General features: G+C 42.9%; 2 protein-coding genes across 2 annotated transcripts in view; one reads left to right on the top strand and one right to left on the bottom strand.

Annotated features, from left to right (window-relative positions):
• Positions 1-456: 456 nt before the first annotated feature.
• On the bottom strand, positions 457-9,027 carry DTX3L (deltex E3 ubiquitin ligase 3L). Its single transcript, XM_008708251.2, has 5 exons — positions 8,798-9,027; positions 7,570-7,778; positions 4,196-5,743; positions 3,540-3,757; positions 457-707 (listed from the first exon to the last, which is right to left on the bottom strand). Exons 1-5 carry the CDS (start codon positions 8,979-8,981, stop codon positions 638-640), a joined length of 2,229 nt encoding a protein of 742 aa, XP_008706473.2. The 5' UTR covers positions 8,982-9,027; the 3' UTR covers positions 457-637.
• A 6-nt stretch (positions 9,028-9,033) lies between these two features.
• Positions 9,034-9,182, top strand: part of PARP9 (poly(ADP-ribose) polymerase family member 9) — a 29,587-nt gene continuing 29,438 nt past the window's right edge. The window contains exon 1 of the mRNA XM_040621324.1: positions 9,034-9,140. The gene's annotated coding sequence lies outside the window, so the exon portion shown is untranslated. The remainder of the gene's footprint in view (positions 9,141-9,182) is intronic.

The following is a 9,182-nucleotide window of genomic DNA, read 5'->3' as shown; positions in this document are numbered from 1 at the left end:
CTACCAAAGATGACCCAAGAATGAGGCACAACACCTACAAAATCACACAAATCTTTGGAGCTTTTATCTCCCATAAAAAGTAACACTCCCAAAATGACAGACTAGCAGATTCTTACTCTTATACAGACCACTTCTTGAGTTGAAAAAAAATTTTTTAAGATTTATTTATTGATTTATTGATTTATTTGACACACAGAGAGAGAGAGAGAGAGCACGAGCAGGGACAGTGGGAGAGGGAGAAGCAGGCTCCCCACTGGGCAGAGAGAGCCTGATTCAGGGCTCGATCCCAGGACCCTGGGATCATGACCTGAGCCGAAGGCAGATGCTTAACTGACTGAGCCACCCAGGTGCCCCATTGAGATGAAAAATTTTATTTTATTTTATTTTTAGACGATTTCATTTATTTATTTGACAGAGAGAGAGCGTCAGGCAGAGGGAGAGGGAGAAGCAGACTCCCCGCTGAGCAGGGAGCCGGACAGGGGACTCAATCCCTGGACCCTGAGATCATGACCTGAGCTGAAGGCAGACACTTAACCGACTGAGCCTCCCAAGTGTGCCAAGATGAAAAATTTTAAAAGGTGTTTCTTCAACTGTGTCTTTTGAAAGCTTGGCTCAAGACATTCCTCCAGCAGTCTTCTTACTCAATTCCTTTATTTTTCAGCTCCTCTTTGACACGTTTCAGATAACCAGGATCAGGGTAGCCATACCTGCAGAAGGAAAAAAAAACCTTAGCTTCTTCACAAATGGTCTTCAAGAATCTGTATAGTAGATCCCTGGCACTAACATTCAGCATCCTGAATTGGGGGTTTTGGTGCAAACATTCAAAAACAATCCTGAAAGCAGATGACTTACAATCACTTGTAAGTGTGCAGATGTGAGTCATCTAGCTGGTAAGTGAGCTGAGCTGTCTGCCTAGGATCTGCCTTCCAAGAAGGCTTTTTTAAAATTTTCAGCTCATGGTAAGCAGTGACTCTCCTAAAGTCATACTACACTATATATTATGGAGGGTAATCATATTCTATAGGAAAATTTTCTAATTTGGGAAATTTTCGAAAGTCTCAGGATGCATTCCCTTTTGAACACTAAGAGTCTGAGGCATTCTATTTGAATTTCATAAAAAGCAAGTAAAGAACAATTGGATTACCTGTAATACAACTTCCACCACCATTAGCTGAGACTTTTCCTAGAGTACTATTGGCCAAGTGAATTTAGGATCTCTATGGACCATTGGGAAGGGAGGATAAAAGAAAGGGTGCTTTTGAAAGAAGGCAAAGTAAATAACATTGCTAGGATCTATCTTCCAAATAGATGGGACACCCCAAATTAAATCACCTTAGATACCATTCATCCTAGATTCTGAAGTTCCTTCCCTTTAATGCAAAATTTAGTGACTGTGTGACACTTTGTGGTTTGGAGGGTAGAAGGTGATAGAACCAATATTTCTGCTTTATGATATTATCATTACAGACTGGCATCTCTCAAAATACTTTACTGCAATTAATAAATGAATGCAGTAAAGTAGCATGATAAAAATTAATATACACAAATATGCTGTATTTCTATATACTAATAACAAGGCAGAAAGAGAAATTAAGAAAACAATCCCATTTACAATTGCATCAAAAAGAATAAAATACCTAGAAATAAATTTAATCAAGAAGGTGAAAGACCTGTACTCCAGAAATTGTAAGACACTGATGAAAGAAACTGAAGATGACACAAACAAATGAAAAAATATACCATGCTCATGGATTGGAAGAATTACTAATGTTAAAATTTCCATACTACCCAAAGCAATCTACAGATTCAATGCAATCCTTCTCAAATTACTAATAATATTTTTCATAGAACTTCAACACTTAATCCTAAAATTTGTATGGAACCACAAAAGACCCCAAATAGCCAAAGCAATTTTAAGAAAGAAGAACAAAGCTGGTGGTATCACAATTCCAGATTTCAAGCTATATCACAAAGCTATAGCAATCAAAACAGCATGGTACCAGCACAAAAACAGACACATAGATCAATGGAGCAGAATAGAGAGCTCAGAAATAAACCCACACTTACATGGCCAATCCATCTACCACAAAGGAGGCAAGAATATATATGGGAAAGGCAATCTCTTCAATAAATGTCTTGGGGAAATTGGACAGCTACACAGAAAAGAATAAAACTGGACCACTTTCTTAAACCATACACAAAAATAAATTCAAAATGGATTAAAGACCTAAATGTAAGGCTTAAAACCAGAAAACTCCTCAAAGAAAACATAGGTAGTAATCTCTTGGACATCGGTCTTAGCAACTTTATTCTGGATATGCTCCTCAGGCAAGAGAAACAAAAGTAAAAATGAACTATTGGGACTACATCAAACTAAAAAGCTTTTGCAATAAAACAAAAAGGCAATCTACTGAATGGGAGAAGATACTTGCAAATGATAAATCTGATAAGAGGCTAATATCCAAAATATGTAAAGAACTCATTATAGCTCAACACCAAAAACCCCACAAAAAACCTGATTTAAAAATGAGCAGAGGATCTGAACATTTTCCAAAGAAGACATAACAGACGGCCAACAGACACATGAAAACGTGCCCAATATCACTAATCATCAGGGAAATGCAAATCAAAACCACAATGAGATATCGCTTCACACTTGTCAGAATGGCTAGTATCAAAAAGACAAGAAACGAGTGTTGGCAAGAATGTGCAAAAAAGGGAGCCCTCATGTATTGTTGATGGGAATGTGAATTGGTGCAGGCACTGTAGAAAACAGTATGGTGTTTCCTCCAAAAGTCACGAATAGAAATACTGTTTGATCCGGTAATTCCACTGGGTATTTACTCAAAGAAAACAAAAATACAGTTCGAAAAGATATATGCACCCCTATGTTTATTGCAGCATTATCTGCAATAGTCAAGCTATGGAAGCAACCTGAGTGGCTATCTATAGATAAATGGGTTAAGAAGATTACATATATATATATTATATGTAATATAATATATATATTCCCTTATATATAAAATGGAATAATACTCAGCCATTAGAAAGGATGAAATCTTGCCATTCGCAACAACACTGATAGACCTAGAGGTTATTACGCTGGGTGAAATAAGTTAGAGAAAGACCAACACCGTATGACTCACTTATATGTGGAATCTAAAATAAAACACACACACAGACAGAAACAGTCTCATGAACACAGAGAACAAACTGGTGGTTGCTAGGGGAAGGGGGCTAGAGGTTGGGGGATGGGCAAAAGAGGTGAAGGAGACTAAAAGATACAAACTTCCAGTTGCAAAATAAACGACAGATGGTAGCTACACTTACTGTGGTAAGCATGGGGTAATGTACAGAATTGTCAGATCAACTGTTGCACACCTGAAACTGATGTAACATTGTATGTCAACTTGACTTCATAAAAATACTGTAGCCAAGCCCACTGCTCTAAAGCCTCCTTAGAGCCACCACCTCCAGCTGCCATATTTAAGAAGCTCTAAATCCTGTTTAGCAATCCTTATGTTTCAGAAGATTCTCACGTTTGTGGCCCCCCAGTACGGGAGGTTTTGTGGTGGATGTCATTCCATGTAATGACATCACAGACTCCTAGTGATCGAGACTCCCCCACCGTGAAAATCAGCTTTTGGTCAAAGGCCTTACGAAGCAGTCTCAAAACCTCATTTCCTTCCTCATTATTAGGCAAATATGCTGTTCGTTGTACTCCAGAGTATTTCTTTCCTGGGTTTGGGTGCTCTTTCTGTATGAAGACAAGAAAATATCACATGAAAACACTCCCAAGTCTAAATTTTACTATACAGAGAGATGTGCTCATTTGCAGATAGAGCAAATCAAAAACAAACAAAAAGTTATTGAAGGTTTGCACATATTCTCAATAATTCATATTTCTCTTTCCCTAAATTCATATTGGAAACATTATCCATCTTCTGACTTGCCCCATTCTAACGCACAATCACCACCCACTCTTTCTCTGCCTTAACAGACACAAAAGTTACCTAAGTTATAAGCCAACATTGCTACCTTTATTACTGAGATTATTCTTATTTAAAGCCCTTGCCTATGGAAATACACATGGAAATAATTCCCTGGGATATCCAGTAATCGGCACCATAACAGTCTCTTGCTCTGATAATTCTAGCATACTGGAACGAAACCCACGTCCCTCAGAAACACTTACTGTTTGTGTGCCTCCTTTCATGTTATAATGAATCACAATGGAGCCACAGGATTCATAACCTGGAAGTGAGTCTTCTAGGACAGTGACAGTCATGGTTCCCTCTGGCTGATTGCCTTTCTGGATACCATAGGACGTCTGGCACACAGGACAGACCGGCTTATAGGACAAGGCTTTGTCGATACAAGGGGTGCAGAATGCGTGCTTGCACTTCGATAGCACCTGTTCGTTACTAATGGTGTCGAAACAGATGCTACATATGTCCTCTTCCTTGTCCACTCCTGACACCCCCGAAGTGGCAGAGTGCTGGAATGTTGGTGAAGCTATTTTTGAATCATCACTAGCAATGTCCATGGGTGTTTCGTGGTCCTCATTCCTTTTATCTCCAGCTAATGGGGACATTCCCACTTGTTTAAAGATATACTGCTTTGCCTTTGCAACGTGGTTTGGCAACCCAGTCAAAGTCACTGACTCTTGATTTAGTATAAAGTGTACATGCGGATGGTTTTTTCTAAAGTCATCAGCAAACCTGGTCTCATATAAGCGCTCTCTCGCTTTGTCCAGAGGTTTCAGTGAAAGAACTTCTCTCATCAGCTGACTTGACACATGTTGATAGGCATCAATGACACCTGCACGAGCATGGGCAGACAGATTGACTTTCTTGTCCTTAGGGTTAAATTGAATGTGGATTTTCTTACTGTCTTCCCAAACCTCACACCGAGTACTGTACTTTTTTCCTATCGCTATCATCTCCTGGAGAAATTCAGCTTTTACAAGCGTGTAGTGAGCTCTGTCAACTTCAATTCCATTCATCATGCATTTGGGAGTCGATATTTTCACAGGTTCCGTAACGAGACTTTCAGAGGCTTTTAGGGCAAAAAAATATCTGGCTGCTGAAATGTCATCTTGGGTCCCAAGGAGAGTTAATTCTCCTCCTTTCTGCTTTATAAGGAGCTTTGTAAACCGTTGATTCAATTCCTGTTTGATCTTATTTGCCTGCTTACTGTCTGCGAAAGCAACACATTTCTGCTCCAGGGATCCTATGGTTTTCTGAAATTCACTGACAAAAGACTCTCTAGCGGCTTTGAGGTCACCTGATTGATTGGAGGTGAAGTCTAAATGGACCGTATTCAGAGAACTCTCCTCAATTGTTTTTATTTTTACACCAAATCTTTTCTGTATTGAGTCTATTTTATCAGGATAGGCAACCTGGAAGTATTCAAAGAAAGGCAAGGGAATTTCAAGATGGTTGCTTTTGTCTTCTGCCCTGGTTTTTGGTTTGAAGGGAGAAACACAGCTCTTCTGGTCCTGCTGATAGAGTGGCTTCCTCTCCGTTGTCAAAGGGGAAGATTCATGTTTGCACCCCATTTCCTGGAGTTGCTTATTCAAGAAGTGATGTATTTTTTCAATATCTCCGAAGGTACCAGACACCTTCTCAATTCCATCGTCCCCTTCCATCTTTTTGACGTTGGGGCAGATAGTGGTTATGCGTTCCCTCTGCTCTTTAGAGAACAGGTTACAGTTCAGGTCCGCTGTGACACTAAGAAAGATCTGAAATTTTAAAAGGAACAAATAAAATCTTTCAGACGTCAGCCCTATGTGTCCTGTCAAGAGAAACAGCCAGAGGATGACTTCTTTCAAACCCTTTTTGTAGAGGATGCAGCCCGCTACAGCCTAGAGGTTCTCAGCTGTCTGTACATTAGAATCACCTGGGGGATTAAAACAAAACAGACGAAAAACAGACAAACAAAAAAGCCAAGGCCCAGGTGCGTCTCCAGAGATTCTGCCGTAAAGGTAGAGCGTGAGCACGAGCATATTTAAAAGTGATATGGACAAAAAGTCTGCGTTCTAGAGCCGTCCACTGTCTCCACTATTGGGGAATGAAGGCACATCTGCTTTCTGGGCAACTTGCTGTGGTTCTCTCAAGATTCTATGAGCTTCGAGGGGAGCCACACATCTGAAGAGGATGTTTTTTCCTATTTGCTGTTCTTTCTCGTCTTCAGTCACCCCACCCCTTTTTAAAAAACTAAATACTTAACTGCATGCAGTATTGCTGGGCCCTCTAAGTCCTGGCCTCTAGAAGGTCAAACACAGGACAAAAACACCAGATTAGGCTAAAAAGGACAGATGCAAACTGAATGTAATATAAAAGCAAGATTTCTACGTTTTGTTCTCCTCAAGTTTTTGCACATGCTATTTCCTCCACATGTAACATCCTTCATGCAGATCCTCCTTGAGACGTTTCCCAAGTCCAGCCGCTTGTCACACCTCCATCAGGACCACCCAGAGTCCAAGCCACTCTCTTCTTGCTCCTCGTCTGCCACAACCCCTCCTAACTGGGCTCTCACCTTGTTTCCACTCTGGCCCCTTTCTACACTCAGTCCCCCACACAGCAGCTGAAGTGAGCCTTTAGAAATATAAACCAGATCTCCCCACACCGCTGGCTCAAAACCCTCAGATGAATCCCCTAAGACTGAAGTTAAAATCCAAAGTCCCTCCCTTCATCCCCCAAAGACCTGACTTCTGGCTACCTCTCCAAGTTCCTCTCCTGTCCTTCGCTCCCTTCCACTGCCTTCTAGCCACAGTGGTCTCCCTCCTTGAAGCCCCTGGGGTTCAGGATAGAAGTTCCTGTCTCAGGGCCTTTGCACTTGTGCTCCCCTCTGCCTCGAACATTCTTACCTCACTTAGCTAGCTCCCTTACTTCATTACCTCATTTGAGAGGACTTTCCTGATATCTTATTTATAATAATGGTCTGAAAAAAAAATAATGATCTGTCACTGTTTATCATCTATCCTGTCTTATTCTTCTTCCTAGCACTTATCACTGGCAGACATTTTATTACGTTTTTTTTTTTTTTTAAACTATCATTATCTGTTTCCCTCACTAGAATCTAAGGTCCCTGAGAGCAGGGTCTGTGCTCCTGGCTATATCCCCAGCTCCTGTGACAGTGCCTGGCACACAAGGTAGTTGATACTGATTTGCCAAATGACTCCACGGCTGGCTCCTTCTCATCACTCAAGTCTCAGGCCAAATGTTACCTCCTCAGAGAAGTTGTCTCTGACTTCTGGTCAGAAGCAGCAGCATCTCCTTCCCCCTCCTCACTTTGGCCCTGTTACCCTCTAAGGCAAAACCCTATTCTATTTTCTTCTTGGCATATATCACTGCCTGAAATTGTTTCATTTATTTTGTTTACTTGCTTGTTGTCTTTCTATGTACCTCCCCACCCAGCAGGGACTTTATCTATTGCGGCCACTTCTGTGTCCCAATGCCCAAAAGAGGGCCTGTCTCTTAGTGGTGGTTGGATCAATAATGAAAAGTATGGTGAATGGAGAGGAAGGTGCAAGAACATAGCCCCCCTCCTTCTTTCAAACCTTACTTTTTGGAGACAGGAATCCATAACATCAGGAATATGTTCTTCATTTTGCTGCTTCTCACCAGACCTCACCCCTTCCTGTAAGTGTGGCAACGAAGATGTTCTTGGTCTTGCATTCTCCACTGGATTCTCAGCGTTCTCCAGAAAGACAGTCACAAGTTTGTTGTCAACCACAATCTGATGCTTTTCTTTCTTCAAGACTCCCTCTTTAGCTTCAGTGGAGACATTATAGATGGGAAAGACTTTAAATAAACCTCTTATTCATGCATCTGTACCCTGTCCCAAGAAGGCTGTTCCCTGTATCCTGGAATGGTGGGTTGGTGACAGGGCACTGTGCAGGAACTACTCAAACTCTAACAGGGGCAGCTTATGTTTTTGTTTGTTCGTTTTTAAAGATTTTATTTATTTATTTGAGAGAGAGAGTGCCAGCAGTGGGGAGGGGCAGAGGAAGAAGCAGACTCCCCACTGAGCAGGGAGCCTGAAGTGGGGCTCAATCCCAGGACCCTGGGATCATGACCTGAGCCACAGGTAGACATTTACCTGACTAAGCCAGCCAGGCGCCCCCAGTTTACATTTTACTGTAGACAGGAAAATCTCATGATAATGGAATACACTCTTTAAAAGTCACGTTTCTGAAACTGTCTCCAGTTTCCCATTTCAATGATATGGAATAATACTCATTATATAAAGTTAAGTGAAAAGAGCAGGAATCAAAGATACAGCCTCAGAATTTTGTAAATATATACTGATAGACTGACATTCATAGAAAAGACTGTAAAGAAAAATGCCATATTGTTTATCTCCAGGTGGTGGTCTTTATTCTTTTCCCACTTTGCTATAGTGAGCATATATTACTTCTGTAATTCTCAAAAACAAGTCAGTGGAATAATTAAAAAATAAAAGTGGAATACCTAAATGACACGAGTTTACATACAGGTGTCTGGGGGCAGGGAAAGGTGTCCCTCCCCGAGCTGAGAAATCTGAGTTAGGGTGAGGATACTGGAAAGCATCAACTTTAAAATGTGCTCAGACCAGATCACCGACTGGGCACTTCCCGGCTTCGTCCTCCCCGTCGGGCTGTCTTTAGGCAGCAGCAGCCCCCCGTTCCCGTCCCCAGCAGACGGTGCCTTACTTTCTCCTGCCGTCTCTCCTAGGTCAGCACGAGCTGGGTCGGCCTGGAATCCCGCGGGGCCAGGCTCCTTTGCACCCGCAGCCCCCGCCCGCTGCTCACCTGCCCTTTCCCTGAACTTCACCAGGAAGGTGACCCGGTCCCGGTGGTAGAGGGGCTGGACGGTGCACTCCCCGCCGCCGGACCTCCGGCTCTGGAAGTAGATTTCCAGCTTCCGGGGTGTTTGAGAGCTGGACTCCGACACCCGCACGAGCAGCGGGGACGGCGGGCGAAGGGTCGAGGCCATGGCTCCGGGCGTCGGGCTCCGGGGGCAGCGTGCGCCGAGCCGCGCCCCGCAGTCCCGGGCCGCAAAGTTTCAGTTTCGCTTTCCCCGAAATCCCTCCCGGTGCGAGGCAGAGCCGCTCCCCCTCCTCTCTTGGGCGCCCTTCCTGCCGCGGTCCGCCCGGTGAGTAGGTCCAGGCCCCCGGCCCCCGAGCCGCGTCTCGCG

The sequence above is a fragment of the Ursus maritimus genome, unplaced genomic scaffold (assembly GCF_017311325.1).
Source record: "Ursus maritimus isolate PB19 unplaced genomic scaffold, ASM1731132v1 scaffold_4, whole genome shotgun sequence".
Classification (NCBI taxonomy): Eukaryota; Metazoa; Chordata; class Mammalia; order Carnivora; family Ursidae; genus Ursus; species Ursus maritimus.
Note: the sequence above shows the minus strand (reverse complement) of the source record. Positions and strands in the feature narration are given on the sequence as shown.

Coding starts and splice junctions, on each gene's coding strand:
- DTX3L (XM_008708251.2), bottom strand. CDS start 8,981: ATGGCCTCGACCCTTCGCCCGCCGTCCCCGCTGCTCGTGCGGGTGTCG. Junction 3,758..4,195: donor TGAAAGGAGGCACACAAACA/GTAAGTGTTTCT, acceptor GTCTTCATACAG/AAAGAGCACCCAAACCCAGG. Junction 708..3,539: donor CGTACTGGGGGGCCACAAAC/GTGAGAATCTTC, acceptor TTCCTTCTGCAG/GTATGGCTACCCTGATCCTG.